The 15,000-nt window shown below is 62.4% G+C and overlaps 2 protein-coding genes across 2 annotated transcripts in view; both read left to right on the forward strand.

The window, feature by feature from the left end:
* Positions 1 to 12,350, forward strand: part of cic (Putative transcription factor capicua) — a 69,956-nt gene extending 57,606 nt beyond the window's left edge. The window contains exons 11-25 of the mRNA XM_037216501.1: positions 1 to 4; positions 420 to 518; positions 3,204 to 3,347; positions 4,350 to 4,529; positions 4,803 to 5,531; positions 5,942 to 6,080; positions 6,528 to 6,672; positions 7,099 to 7,207; positions 8,099 to 8,131; positions 8,282 to 8,343; positions 8,643 to 8,761; positions 9,273 to 9,407; positions 9,999 to 10,160; positions 10,682 to 10,794; positions 11,136 to 12,350. The exon at positions 1 to 4 is cut by the window's left edge and continues 184 nt beyond it. Of these exons, the coding sequence (XP_037072396.1) occupies positions 1 to 4; positions 420 to 518; positions 3,204 to 3,347; positions 4,350 to 4,529; positions 4,803 to 5,531; positions 5,942 to 6,080; positions 6,528 to 6,672; positions 7,099 to 7,207; positions 8,099 to 8,131; positions 8,282 to 8,343; positions 8,643 to 8,761; positions 9,273 to 9,407; positions 9,999 to 10,160; positions 10,682 to 10,794; positions 11,136 to 11,174 (2,212 nt within the window). The 3' untranslated portion in view covers positions 11,175 to 12,350. The remainder of the gene's footprint in view (positions 5 to 419; positions 519 to 3,203; positions 3,348 to 4,349; positions 4,530 to 4,802; positions 5,532 to 5,941; positions 6,081 to 6,527; positions 6,673 to 7,098; positions 7,208 to 8,098; positions 8,132 to 8,281; positions 8,344 to 8,642; positions 8,762 to 9,272; positions 9,408 to 9,998; positions 10,161 to 10,681; positions 10,795 to 11,135) is intronic.
* A 1,636-nt stretch (positions 12,351 to 13,986) lies between these two features.
* Positions 13,987 to 15,000, forward strand: part of LOC119094059 (D-amino-acid oxidase) — a 23,730-nt gene continuing 22,716 nt past the window's right edge. Inside the window, exon 1 of the mRNA XM_037217125.1 lies at positions 13,987 to 14,092. The gene's annotated coding sequence lies outside the window, so the exon portion shown is untranslated. The remainder of the gene's footprint in view (positions 14,093 to 15,000) is intronic.

Here is a 15,000-nt window from a genome sequence, read left to right on the forward strand (position 1 = left end):
GCAGGTGAGGTGCCGCCCGTCGGCAGGCTGCGCGGCCGGGGACGCCGGCCGTCTCAGGGCTGGTTGTCTCACGTGCCGAACGGGCTGCTGCCGGTCGGCGGCACGACCGGCCGGTGATGCGGCGGCGGCAGGTGCTGCCGGCGGAGGGCGGATGTCGTCTCGGCGCCACCGGTGCCTCAGGCGAGCCGCGCGCGGTCGCCGGTGGGGGCACTCTCTCGCCGGCCTCGCGGCTGCTGTCGCACGCGTGACTCGTAGCTGCGCGTCGCCGCTGTCGCCTGGCTGCTGGCGCTGCGCCCTGAGGTCGCCGCGTACTGCTGACGTTCGCCGCCGCCGCGGTGTGGTCGCCACTGCTCTGGTGTGACCTGAGGTGGCAGGCTGGCGTGGCGGTGCCCGGTGTGATGGGAACGCGACCGTTTCAGAGCGGTGGCGTGTCGGAAGGCCGGGACAACGGCAGCGGGTCGCCGGCGCCACCGGCTGACGGACCGGTCGGATCGCCCCAGGCCGCAGAGCATGCGCAGGTACAGCCGGCCGGCGGAGGCGCCGCCCTCACAGCGTCCCTCCCTCTGCCTACCACTCGCTCTCCGCTGCAGACGACTGTTCCACGCGGCCAGAGCCGCCGGACCGCTCAGGCCCGGGGCCGAAGGCGATGATGACACGGGAACACAGCGGCGGCGGAGGGAGGGCGGCAACGGGGGGAAGAGCGGCGACGGAGGGAGAGCGGCGACGGGGGGAGAGCGGCGACGGGGGGAGAGCGGCGACGGAGGGAGAGCGGCGACGGGGGGAGAGCGGCGACGGAGGGAGAGCGGTGGCGCGGCGGACTCGTTTCAGAATGCTGCTTGCGTGTAAGCTCTGCTGCCACTGCAATGCTTCGCAGTGTGGCATTGCGCCAGGGGGATCTTACTCTTGATCAGCGTACAGCGCTCTGCGCGAGCTTACGAAGTCGGCTGAGCGTGGTTGGATGCACACTAGCAATGGGATCGCTGCGCCGGTGAGGGCTGTTTGGCCACCAGATGGCTCACGTGCGGAAGTGGGCGCGCTGTCCGGACGATGGCAGTCGGTTGGTCGCAAGCCCAAAGCAGTCAGCCAAATTCGAAAAAGTCGAGTTGAGGGTCCAGTCGAGGGCACAGGCAGGACTGGCCGTTCGCAGAGTTGCGTTAGGTGGTCGCCGACGCGCCGCCTCACGGCTCCGTCTGCGACCGCCGGGCCCACGCCACTGCCACGTGTCGGGCCGCAGCAGAAGAACCTGTTCGTTCATCGGTTTCTGTTCCCAGAAAGGTCCGTTTCTTCCAATCACGGGTCTTGCCGCCCAACTGGTGTCCTTGTGCCGTCTTCAGCGTTTTTGTGTGTCCTTGGGCCACCTTTCTACACTACAACACACGGCTGGCCGGCGGCCGTCTCCATGTTAGCGAGACTCTCCATTGCCTTTTGTGACCGGCCCACCGGCGCGCCACAGCCGGCTCTGGAACAGCCGGTTGTCGGGAGTGGCGGGGGAGGGGGGGGGGGGGGGGGGGCGAGGCAAGTCCGAGAACTCCAAGAGTGTAATATTTACACTGCAGAAGGTGCACTTCTGGGCTGGTTATTCGATGGACCATATTGGATAGAGTGGGCCATCCGAAAATGGAGGCGTCTGGTTTTACTTGGGGAGACAAAATATTCCGCTGAGGATATTTTTTGCTGTAAGAGAGAGCGGGAAGGGGGGCCACCATAAACTTCACACGGTGTAAACGGAGGCTGTGTGACACACGTTTGGAGATAGGGAGTTGATTGCTGGACAGGGCACGACGGTTCGTATCATCTCTCTATCATGGCAGAAATCGGTCGGGAGGACGTTGCCACTCCTCACACGGAACCGGGAACACGGAACCACATTCCACCGCCTGCCCGTTACGGTTGGCGCCACCAGTTAGGCTCGTCCGAGCTTTGTCAACGGCACAGCCTAAACGAAGTACGCGAAATATCGTCCAAACGTGGTGCCGGACGCTCGACGCTTTACGAAAATCGCGTACTTGGCCCGTGATAGCCTGGCTGGCTGGCAGTCTCATCGCCAACGTGGCGGCGTGGAAGGGTCGCTGTGGGGAACTGTTGACAGCCGGCACGGTCGGCTTGGATGGGCTCGTATTTCTGACGGAGCGCAGCGTTAAAGGCCCAGCGTTGCGGACCGCTAACAACGCCCCAGTCCAGACGGCCTGCGACACTGGACAGCTGGCTGGGCTCGGCCTGTGGAGCAGGCTGTTTGATGCCGCTTAGTTGAACGTGACATTCGTTGATGACGAGGTTATGTCTGAGCTGCCGAATTAGCGGCGATTGGAACGTGCTATCCGTTTGGTGTGGCAACGTATGGCTGCACATAATTCATACTCGTCTGTTATATTCTCATGATTGCCTAACAATGCGTTTTGATGCCTACGCCATCCGCGTTGCATTCTGCAGCCAGGGCTGAAGCCGGCGCAGCGAGGGCGCGGGAATGGTTGTCATTCACTTCAAGGGGAAAATGGCGAAGCTATGACCATTGCAATGCAGCCTGATGTGGCCGCTGCCGTACTTACCTAACCGCATTCTCCGTCTCTGTCGATAATGGCGATTGTGGCCGATGCACAGACACAAAACTGGTCGTGACGGCTAGTGTACACCGTGGCTGGTCCCGTTTGGTCATCTGCCGGTCCCACCTCATCCCCCGCCCTGTCCCCCGCCCCGTCCCGCGCCCCGTCCCCCGCCCTGTCCGCCTATAGCGGCGGCTGTATCGCCGGCTCTATATGGAGGCGACTCTGTCGGGATTCGAGGCTGCCGTGATTCAGCGGTGTAGAGGCCGTCGGAACGGCGCCATTCATCGGTCGGCCGTGTGCGCTCACCAGCACCGGCGGCGCGCCGGCCTGGACGGTACCGCCGTCCAGGGGCCAGACAGCGCCGCTCGTGACCGCGACCACCATGGCCCGCCGGCTGACCTCCGCCCTGCTCCTCCTTGGGACTGGCTGAGCTTGGACAGTCGTACCCGTGACCCGTGTGACCCGTATGACCTTTGTGACCTGTGTGACCTGTGTGACATGTGTGACCTATGTGACCTGTGTGACATGTGTGAAGTGTGTGACCTGTGTGACCTTTGTGACCCGCGTGACTTTTGTGACCCGCGTGACCTGTGTGACCTGTGTGGCCTGTGTGATGTGTGACCTGTGTGACCTGCGTGACTTATGTGACCTCACCCATAGGAGGAGCCGGACGCGGCGGACGTGGACGACGACGATGACGTGTTCGCCAGCGACGCCGAGCCGATGACGCCCATCGAGAAGACGCCGCGCACCGCCAGCCTGGGGTCGGCCAGCCGCGAGGAGGGCAAAGTCTCGGCCAAGACGGTACGAACGCCGCTCGCCGGCGCGTGGTCCGCGCCCGGCGCTGACCGCCCTGCAACGAGAGCCGCCGCTGGTGGGCGCCGGCCTGTTTGTACGCTGGGCTCCCGGCGCTGGGGTCTGGCGCGGCTCGCTATTTTAGGGTGGCTGGTTGCGGCGATTGCCACGTGGCATGGACTGGCGCACTCTGGAATGTATCGAGCGCACACGAGGGCTCGTGACGCCGGGCTAGGCTTAGAGTTGGGCGTGCTGCTGGAGGGATGAGAGCGTCGCAGCTGGCAGAGCGTGATACTCGGGCTTTGGGTTCGATTCTCGCACATTGCGCACATTTTTCACTGCCCACTGCGACGGCGGACGGGAGAGGTCAGGGTCTATAAGTGACTGCAGATACAGTTGTGCGAACTTCGGAGTGGATATGCAGTTATAGTCACTGGGACATCAGTCACACTTGTGTTTAGCAGTTGCAGACGTAATTATCGGTCATTACCCTAATGGCCATTTCGGTGAACGACGCCGGGCGACGGAGACGACGTTTACCCTGGCTGCCGGACGGACACGGTCCAGGCGTGCAGCTTCGGCTAACGGCGCCGGGGAAGGGGTGGCTGGTGCTCGCGGCTCGGGTGGACTCGCAGCGAGCTGGCGAGTTGCCGCCTCGGGACCGGAGTTAGTTTATTCGCCGCACGCTATCGGCCCGAGCGGCGTCGTCAGCACGCGCGGCAGTGTACGCGGCTGGATCTCGTCAGCTCCGTATTTGTGCTGGACAGGGTGATAAGCTGACCGCCAAGCGGCCTCAGGATCGCCCCGACGGGCTGTCTCTTACGGCGGCCGCGATGGAAGCGTGCAGTGGTCGACCCGGTGGATTTTATGTCCACGTCGCGGCACGATAATCTGGCGCCGCAGCACATTGGTGAAAGTCGAACGGTTTTACGGCGTACCGGCGTTACATTCTGCTCAGCCGTCATGCGTCGCACTGTGTCCACTAGCATCCGTTCTCGGGTTTGTCGGCAGGGCAAACAGGTGATACGGCGGCCGATGAACGCTTTCATGATCTTCTCCAAGAGGCACCGGGCACTGGTGCATCAGTCACACCCGAACCAGGACAACCGCACCGTCAGCAAAATTCTGGGAGAGTGGTGGTACGCCCTCAAGCTGGAGGAGAAGCAGAAGTACCAGGATCTGGCTCATCAGGTACGGTACAGGTGTAAGGTTTTAGGCTCTGCTTAATGTTCAGCAGGTTACATCTGTAATGTGTTTTACCATCAAATACTGAACCATGCTCCCGATGTGTTGCTCCTTGAGCTGTGCTTGATGTTTCTTTTTAGTGTCTGTGCCTTGTTTCAAAAGGGAACGAAACTTTGCCCGTGCAACTCTATGCGCCTGCTTTTCCGTCAATGTGACCTGTATTGCTACTGAGACGAGGGGGTTCGAGGAGGCGGGCCTCATCGTCGTGCCGGCCGACAGGTGAAGGAGGCGCACTTCAAGGCACATCCGGAATGGAAGTGGTGCAGCAAGGACCGTAGGAAGTCTTCCAGCAGCTCTCTGAAGGCCGAGCCGGCCAGCGCCGCCCCCTCGCACACCGGTCCGACGCCGGCGGCGGCGGCAGCGGCGGCGGCGGCGGCGGTAGCAGCGACGGCGGCGGCGGCGGCGGCAGCGGCAGCGGCGGCGACGGCGACGAGGCGCGAGTCAACCGACGACCGGCGCCGGCGCGACTCGACGGTCGAATCGGACGAGGAGCGCATGGTGATCTGCGAGGACACGGCCGACCTGGACCTGCTCTGCAAGGAGAACGTGGCCGACACGGACGAGAGTGACGCCGAGGGGCGGCCGGCCGCGGCTCCGGCCGCCGCCGTGCGGCCCAAGCCGATCAAGGCGCGCCCGTCGGTCAGCGCCGAGGTGCCGCTCTATAGTCCGGGGCCGGGCCGCGCCGGCGCCCCCGGCGGCTTCCAACCGACCGGTGGCGCGTTCAAGTCGATGTCGCCGGGTCCGCGGCCGGTCAGCCCGGGGCCGCGCGAGCCGACGCGGCCGGCCCCGACCCACTACGCCATCCTGAACACAGTGCCGCGACTGAACCAGGCGGCTGGCGCCGGCGGCGGCGCGCTGCTCACCAACCTGGTGCTCAAGACGGCGTCGGGCGCCGCCGGCGGTGCCGCCGGCCAGGTCATCCTGGCGTCGCCGCAGGCCGGTCAGCAGGTCAGTGGTGGGCTGAGGACATGCTCCTGGGAGCGGTGCGGCTGCCGTGGCGACCAGACCACTCAGCGGACGCACCTCTGGCGCGTGGTGCGCTCTGGATGGGGTGACGCTTGTTTAAGGCGACAGTTCGTGGCCCTCCGCCTTGGCCGGGGCAGGCTAGGCGGCAGGTGGAACAGGCGGTTGTGGGCCATGGCATGACGCGTGTGATAGCCGTATCTCCTCCGTGGTTTGGCCGCCAGAATGCTGTCAACTGGACTGTTCGCTATCTTGCAAGTGGCCCGTTTGGTAGGAGCGGACTTGCAGGCTGCTCGGTAACACCAGCTCGTCAGAGGCCGTCTGTTCGCCTCATGGTGGCCAGGCCGAGGCAGGCTCCGCCCCGCGTGACCCGGCTGACCTCTCGGCGGCCGCAGGCGATCCTGACTCCCGGCTCCAAGGGCGCGGGCGGCCAGCCGCTGCAGTACCTGGTCTCATCGCTGGCCCTGCAGACGCCGGACGGGAAGCTGCAGAACGTGCTGCTCTCAAGCAGCGGGCTCCAGCTCAGCCTGGCATGTGGGTACCACCGGCTGGGGCACGCGCTCCTCGGCTGCCCGTCCGTCGGGCCCCTCAGCCCTCCGCCCTGAGCGCTACGTATAGTGTAGCGCTCAGGTATAGTGCTCATGCAGTGTCTTCCGTTTGTTTTTGGTGTCATGGCAGCCTCGTCGTTGTAGTGGACGTGCTGGTGTTGGCAACTCATCGCGGTTAGGTAGTGCTGGGCCAGCCGCTGGTAGAACGAGCGAACGCTCTCAGAGTGTCATCTACACCAATGCCTCAGTATCGCGCGCTGTTTGTTGGGAAAACTTTCCATCTTGTGCACACCTTGGTCGGCGCAACTCAGCGACTTGCGCTGGTGCGCTGCGCAGTCGGACGGTGTTTCGTGGTGCCGTCGTGCGGATGTGTGGCTCCTCGCCCAGTGGCGTGCGGGCGTCGATGGTCTGACCCGACGTCTCTCGTGCGCAGCGTCCGGTGCGGCCTCCTCCAAGGTGGCCGACAACGGCCATGTCACGACGCCAGGTGCCATCTGTCTGGTGACGTCATCCTCGTTGACGTCACCAGCGGTGACGCCAGGCCGGCCGTCGGACGGCTCGAGCTCCCGCCACTCTCGGTGAGGCGCTGGCGGGCGCGCGGATGCTGCAGAACGCTTCACAAGAACGCCATTACGTTGGGAAGGAACAATTTGAGCAAGTGCTTCTATCCTCAAGACGTCGGTTGTCCCCTCCCGTTCCCCCACCGCTGGACATCCCCGTACACAATGACCTGGCCGTTTGGGAGTTCAAATTATCAATCATCGCCATGGTTTCTTCGATGTTCTTTACGGTGCGGACGGATGAGTGTGCAGTATACGTGCGTGCGGCACTGTACTCCTGTATGTCGCGAGTTTTCGCACGTCCGTACTTCTGGATGAGTGAGGTTCAATTATGCCGCGCTGTGCTATCCCCCGTCTCCAGCAGCGTGTGGTGCGGCTGGCGCCCGCGGCCTGTGCCGCCGCTCCACACCCGGTCCGGCCCGTCACGGAGCTCTCCGCCGGCAGGGTCTCGGTGGTGGCAGCACTGTCGCGTTCGGCGTCCTCGGAGGCGACGTCCGGAGCGCAGCCGGCGAGCGGCGCTGCGGCGGACGCCGCGCAGCTCACCTCTGACCAGGTACGACCTCCAGAGGAGGGGGACGGTGGGGCAGGCTCGTCAAGCGAAGGGGCTGGGGTGGACGCCGCGCAGCTCACCTCTGACCAGGTACGACCTCCAGAGGAGGGGGACGGTGGGGCAGGCTCGTCAAGCGAAGGGGCTGGGGTGGACGCCGCGCAGCTCACCTCTGACCAGGTACGACCTCGAGAGGAGGGGGGCGGCGGGGCAGGCTCGTCCAGCGATGGGGTTGGGGTGGTGAGCTGGTGTTCGTAGGCTGGCGGGGCTGCGAGCCGTCTGTCTCGGAAGTTATCACGAGGGAACAGGGACGCGAGGCAGCGAGCGCTTTTGTTGTGAGGTAGTCTCTAACACGCACCGCTCCTGTGCCTGCGCCGTTCCCATGCCGTGCTGATAGGCACCGCCCCATCCAAGGAGTAGTGCCCGTCTTAGGGCAGCCCCTCTGCGGTGCCGTCTCCTCCCCATCCAAGGAGTAGTGCCCGTCTTAGGGCAGCCCCTCTGCGGTGCCGTCTCCTCCCCATCCAAGGAGCAGTGCCCGTCTCGGGGCAGCCCCTCTGCGGTGCCGTCTCCTCCCCATCCAAGGAGTAGTGCCCGTCTCGGGGCAGCCCCTCTGCGGTGCCGTCTCCTCCCCATCCAAGGAGTAGTGTCCGTCTTTGGGCAGCCCCTCTGCGGTGCGGTCTCCTCCCCATCCAAGGAGTAGCGCCCGTCTTGGGGCTGCCCCTCTGCGGTGCCGTCTCCTACCGCGCCCGTACCCACGCTGACCGCGTGGCCGCGCTGCTGCCTGCGCCCGCACTGAGGAGCGGCGTACGAGCCTCAGCGGCTGCCCGTGCTGCGAGACACTCCCCTGACCGTGCTGGCGTGGCGGCGCCGGTGCTAACGGCGGCCGCCGCGCCCCAGGAGCGGATGCCGGCGCCGGAGCCGCCCTCCAGCGGCTCGGCGTTCGTGCTGGCGCCGACGCCAGCGCAGCTCGGGCAGGCGCCCCTGCAGCGGCGCCTGCACAGCAGTGGCGGCAGCAGCAGCGGCGGCGGCGGCAGCGGCGGCGGCGAGTCGGGCGGCGCGTCGCCGGCCGTCTACCAGACGACGGGCGCGCCGCCCGGCGCCGCCGTCGCCGCCGCCAAACGCAGCCCCGACCAGATGGACAAGTGAGTGGCCGGCTGGGGACGGCCGCCAGGGACGGACAGACTGGCGCCAAGAGGTTCAGACAATTGCGAGGTGTTCTGCGTGGCTGCACATTCAGGTAGCTCAATGTGTAGCCACGGCGTCTCCACTGGCGACAAGTTGACGTGTTCACGTGTGTTCCACACATGCAACACATGTTGTCCCCCATGTGTTGCTTTTTATATATTAATGCGCAGACATGTTTGTGGGAGAAGCACTGCGTCGTGTGCTGGCGCTCCAAAGAGGCGTGCATGTGTAACCGGAGCCGCGTTCTGCTCGGCAGAGTGCTGGAGCAGGTAAACTTCTCGGAGAAGTTCACCCGTCTGCCGCAGTTCCGGCCGGGCGAGATACCGTCGCCGTCGGCGCTCAGTCCGCGGGTGGCGCAGACGCAGCGGCGCCGACGTACGTGGCCGCTGCTGCACCGCGGAGAGGGGTGGGCGAAGGGGGGGGGGTGTCGACCCCGGCGGGCGGGGCTCGTCTTCGCGACGGCGGGGTCGTTACTAGCAAGGCTGACGCTGAGTGGGACGCGGTTGAATCGCAGGAACGTCACATCACTCCGGGCGAGATGTCTGGTTGCCTTTGTGTTGGTCTAAGCTGTCCAAAAATGTCGGGCTGCTCTTGTTGCTTTGTTCATGGTCACACCCCTGACCATGTCCTTGCAATCTGCGGCGATCGCATTCCATTGTTTTCTATGTTTTCAACTCCCCCGTCCGTGACTTCCGCGGCTTGCCCGCCGCTTTGTGCGCGTTGCCTTGCACGTGGGTGTGCCCCGGAGGTTTCCCACCCCTGCCGTACCCCGCCCCTCCCCTCCCCATCCCGTCCCTTCTGACAGATCGCCCACCGGGTGAGCTCGCTCTGTGCTGTGTGGTGCGCCCGAGAGCCGGCCCGCTGACAGCAGGCCTGCCGTGGCCAGGTGCCGACGAGAGCGGCTCTGAGGTGGACACGCCCGGTGTGGGTGGCACGCCCCGCGGCACCAACACGCCCCTGTCGGCCAGCCTTCAGGGCGGCCGCTTCTTCGGGCCCGACTTCTGCTCCGAGAAAATCAAAGGTGGGCACGCCGTTGAAAAGGCACACACGCCACCTTAGTCATATGCTACATCTGGCCAATCCGTGAATGAATGCGTCGCGCATTTCGATCAGGGCCTGATTATTTGTTGTATTGTTTTATTTGTTAATTATTGTTTTGTTGATTTGCTATATTTTATTATTTGCTCATCATACTTTATTAGCTATTCCACTGTATTGTATTATTTAGCTGTTATATTTTGTTATCTATTCTGTTTATCATGTAGTTGGCGTCGTGTCCCGGGAGGTATGTTTGGACTTGAGCACGAGTGTCGTCGCATGGCCACTCGGGCGTGCGATGGGCGCTCGCGGGCCGGCCACGGGTACCAGCCTCTGTACCAGCCTCTGTACCAGCCTCTGTACCAGCCTCCGGTCACAGGGCAACAGTGGCAGCTCTGACATCGCTGGCAGGCCCGGCCATATCTGCACTGGGCACAACGGCGTGCGCGCCGAGTCCGATGTCATATGATCCCACCTGAACCCGTGACCCGACTGGACCCCATGACCCCGTGACCCCACCCACTCCCGTGACCCTATGACCCCGTCTGACCCGGCGACCCATGCGCCACCTCAGAGCTGAGCGAGTCGGGCGAGTTCTCGCCGTCGACGGCGGGCAGGTCGCCGCGTACCCCGCGTACACCCGGCGCCGACAAGTCCGGCTCGCTGCGTCGCATCCTGGACCAGCGGCGCAGTCTGGTGCTGCAGCTGTTCCAGGAGCAGGGCTTCTACCCGTCCAGTGAGTGGGTCCCCGGCCGGCCGGGCGCTGCCGCCAGGTGGCCGTGCCGGCGGGGAGTCGGATCGGTTTTGCTGTCGCAGCCCTGAGCCACTGTCTGCTAACCGAATGTATCTGAATGTCTATTCGCAGCTTGTTATGCGTCGTGATTTGATTTATAGTTTACAGATCGGTGGACTGTTTGACGGTTCTATTCCGTGCTCGTGACAGCTATTTTTCTTTAAGGAAATGGATGCAGTTGCGTGGTGTATGAAGTTTTTTTGCTCCTATGACCTCCAGGCAATATGTTAGCAATGTCATGCCCAACCATTCATCGGCGTTAAAACAGCAATGGTAATTATTAGCACCGAGTGCAGTTATTTCCCACCTGTTGTTTTTTCGACTCCACTGAATGCGTTTGGCTTGACCGATTTTAAATTGCGCTGGACGTTAAGATACATTGCCGTTAAAAATTCAAATATGCTACGATTGAATGTGACAGCGGATAGGTTCCAGCTAATCCTCTGCGTCTTCCTTTTTTCCAGGTCAAGCCATTACTACCTTTCAGAATACCCATGCAAACTTGTTCCCCAACAAACAGATGCTGATCTTGAAGATACGCGAGGTTCGACAGCGGCTGATGCAGAACGTGGCGCAGGTGGGGCTCTGATCTAGTGGAGCATGCTAATCGAAGCGCAGCGATATCAGACGCGCGAACGATTCAGTCAGAACGTGACACATGCTTGCACCCTGACGTGCGTGCCTTTTCGTGCACGTTTGTTGCAGACACGCGCGTGCGTGTGCGTATGTTAAATGACAAGATTAATGCGTGTGAGCATTTCTGGTATTTGAATGCCGTCTGATGCGACGAACCAGGATCTCGGCGCCGTTTTCGGGCGGCACTACCGGGGTTGGATTAGTCTGTCTTTCTGTTGTGATGCGCGAGGCCGCGTGCTGGTGGGTGGTGAGGGGACCTGACATGCACCTCCCCCGTTGCAGGAGAGCGCCACTTCCCAGTCGGTGGAGACAACCGGTTGACGGCAACACCGCGGTGGCGCCGGCTGCGACCTGCCAACAGTAGCGCCGTCGATAGCGGAGTGTTTGCCGACGGTGGCGCCGTCTATAACTGACTGACGGCGCCGTGTGCCTGCCGTGTAGCCATCGGTGGCGTGGCGCCTCTGGTGGCAAGCACGTTGCGCCACCACGCCCCGGCAGCGGCGTCTGCCGGCCCGGGCATTGACAAGCGAGTACCTGACGAGCGGGAGAACCGTCCGCGGACCCTGCCGGGCGTTCGCGGGCCCACCAGCGATGTCACCTGCGCGCGCGCTCTTCACTTCTGCGACGCTTTTCACTAGCGGACTGGGAGCCGTGCGCTGTTTTAGTTTGGTCACTGACGCGTTTGGCACGGCCGGACGTGCGCGGACTCGAGGCGGCCCTGTGTCACAAGACGGCCGGCGGGGCGGCGCCGCCGTGCCCTGGCGACAGCGGGAGCGAGCGGTGGCGCGGTACCGCAGCCTCCCCGCTCGCCAGGCGTCCTCCGGCTGTGGAAAGAGGGCCCAGAGAGGCCCGATGGTGGCTTGGAAGAATAGGCGGTGGATACGGCGGATACGGCCGGATGTTCTTTATATGGAAAAGGAAAACTTTCTCTAAGCTTTATCTGTCAAGTGGCATCTTAGATGCGTTCTACCGTGGTTGCGACGGCAGCTTTTATTGGGCACAGTATTGCGTTGTAATATTGTTTTGAATGTTGCCATACAATGCCAACAGCAGGGCGGAGCGGCCGTAGAGGGCCGCCGCCCTGTCCGTGTGTCATCTCCGTTTTGAAGGGGCCTCGTGACGCGTTACGAGCGAACCGGGACAGGGGGAGCGGGGAGGATTGCAGTACTGGGACAGGGACGGGGACGTGAACCGGGACGAGACCGGGACTGAGACTGAGACCGAGGCCGGGGAACTGGGACCGGTGGACCGGGATCGGGACCGGGATCGGGACCGGGATCGGGACCGGAGGGAGCGGGGAGGGCGGTGGAACCGCGCGGCAGCCGGCAATCAGCGGGGCCGCGACTCGTCTAACTTATGACTATTTATCGTGGGATAAAACCAAACCAAAGCTGAGATCTTCCTGTGACGGGCGGGCGGCCGTGGGTGGTTGGCCGAGCTGGGCGGCCGGTGCCGGGCAGCGCCCTCTGATGACCGCGGTGCGCCGGGCCGGGCGGGCGAGCCGCTGCCGCCCGGGGGTGGGGGGGGGGGGGGGGGGGGGGAGGCGGGGGCAGGTGTGCCAGGCAGCGCTCACCACACGCGGGACTGGCCGGGGGTCGACTCGGGAGACGGCGGCGCCGGTTGCATCCGGCCGGCGTGTCAAATGTCGATATTGGCTGTACATATGTCCAAGCGCGTGCGCATGCGCACAGCGACACGTAGACACCACACACATAGCGAGTATTTGTACACGCACAGACACACAAACACATGCTGTGGATGTGTGTGTGCGACTCTGCGAGAGAGCGGGTTGTGATGGCAACGAGAGTCAGAGCGGGAGAGAGAGAGAGAGAGAGCGCGCGGGAGTGAGAGAACCCAGGACAACGAGTGAAGACATGGACATCCCATACACGACTCTGCGTCATGTTACTTGTTAAAGAAGCGCGGTGACATATGTAGATTGTTAATGTAAATATGAATGTTCCGCGACAATAAAACTATTTAAATGGCGCCGTCGTTTTAAGCGAGAGCTAGAGCAAGAGAGAGAGAGAGAGAGAGAGAGAGAGAGAGGGGGGGGGGGGGGGGAGAGCAAAACTCGTTAATACGAGCTCGCTTTGGACTTTGGGTTTTTCGAAGTCACGTGGCCACCGGCGCCATGCGCTGTCGGAGACCACCACCGCCTGAGTCTGCGCCCGTGCTGTGAACTCGGCGGAAAAGTCCTGCTTGATAACAACATGGAAGCCGTCTTTCCTTTGATTTTAGTTTACTACACACCCTTTGTTTGATTTCGTTATTCTCGTCCATATATGAGTTGAAGCGAAGCGTCCACGCTCTGGATACGCTCGCGGCTTTGTTAGCCAATGCTCGCAAGATCCAGTGGTGGTTGTTTTCGACCCGGCTTCATACGTAGCTGTTGGTGCGGTCGTGGTACAAGGTTGACGCGGGAGCTCGAGCTGCCTCTGTCCTCGTCTGTTTACGCTCGCACGGGTATGGAGATCTGTTCAACGTTAGTATTACGCAGCACAGACTGGGTGAGACGCGCACATTGAAGGCTGGGAGGAACTCCACGCCAAAAATGCGCGGTATTATCTCGAGCTGATAATGCTCATATCCTGTTAATTACGCTGATGCTGCTGATATATGTCATATTATAATGAAGCTTCCAGAACCCGTTCTCAACATCCTTGTGATAGTGATCAGACATTGTTGAGATCGCAAGACAAATTTTGAACTCCATATCGAGAGCAGCAGCGTTCGGGGGAAGGCTTCCGATTGCGGTGTGCCGGGCTGCAGAGTGCCCTGCCCGGCGTGCCGGGTCCGGCGCTACCGCGTCAATGTTCAGCTGAGGCGACAGAATCGATCGCCGGATTGTCAGCTCGTCTCAGTGACAGATCCTCCGCGCGAGCGCTGACACTGCTGCCGGCAGGGCCGCTTCCTGCCGACCGACCCGCTAGCCCGCCAGCGGCCGGCGCCCGGTGCCCGGTGGGCACGGTGACAAAAGTGGCGCGTCGGCCGACGCAGCGGCGGTGCCACGACGTCATCGATCGGACGCTATCCGCTCGCGGGCAGCTTGCCAGCGGCGCAGAGCCCGCTGCGCCGGAAGGACTCACCGGCCACCTGTTCACGTCAGGGTACGTCCCACCTGGCGCCGCCTCTGGCGCGGCCGACCTCCGTAAACATACGCTAGGGCTCCCCTGGCTGTGCACAGGCGGCGCCGAGCGGTTGCCAACGGACGCAGTGGTTCGGGACTCGTCCGAGCGGTGAGTTGAGGGGCGGACGGCGGTTCGTGGTGGATGGAGAACGGTGTGTAGTTTTCTTCGTGTGACAAAGTCCTACTGGAAGTTCGCATCACGTGGTCTGGCCGTGGCGTCACTGGGCTAATTTTAGGCTGGGTAAACATAATTCATGCTTGAGGCCGGCAAAAATCATGCCGAGGTGGAAAATTTGCGACTTCCTTTCCCTCAGATTTCAGAAAAGCCTCAGATTTAGTTTTTGCCGCAGGGGGAGGTAGACCACGCAGCGGGGGCTATGGCTCGGAGCGTGGCTAGTTGCTAGATTAGTAGCGTGGCTAGTAGGGTTGCGGATGTGAGTTGCTAATCAGGCTAGTCGTAAGCTGTTGCAGCCAATCGCACATAAGTCTGCTAAAAATAGAACTGCAAACACAACAAAATCACCTGCCGACGCTCATACAATCTTTCAACTTGACCTGGATAGTGGACAGGTGGTGGACAGAGGCTAAATGGGGCCTGGTCTGGATAGTGGACAGGGGCTGACTGGAGCCTGGTCTGGATAGTGGACAGGGGCTGACTGGAGCCTGGTCTGGATAGTGGACATGGGCTGACTGGAGCCTGGTCTGGACAGTGAACAGGGGCTGACTGGAGCCTGGTCTGGATAGTGGACAGGGGCTGACTGGAGCCTGGTCTGGATAGTGGACAGGGGCTGACTGGAGCCTGGTCTGGATAGTGGACAGGGGCTGACTGAAGCCTGGTCTGGATAGTGGACATGGGCTGACTGGAGCCTGGTCTGGATAGTGGACATGGGCTGACTGGAGCCTGGCCTGGATAGTGGACAGGGGCTGACTGGAGCCTGGTCTGGATAGTGAACAGGGGCTAAATGGGGCCTGGTCTGGATAGTAGACATGGGCTGACTGGAGCTTGGTCTGAATAGT

Source organism: Pollicipes pollicipes, unplaced genomic scaffold, assembly GCF_011947565.3.
Source record: "Pollicipes pollicipes isolate AB1234 unplaced genomic scaffold, Ppol_2.1 Scaffold_4002;HRSCAF=4701_pilon_pilon_pilon, whole genome shotgun sequence".
NCBI lineage: Eukaryota > Metazoa > Arthropoda > Thecostraca > Pollicipedomorpha > Pollicipedidae > Pollicipes > Pollicipes pollicipes.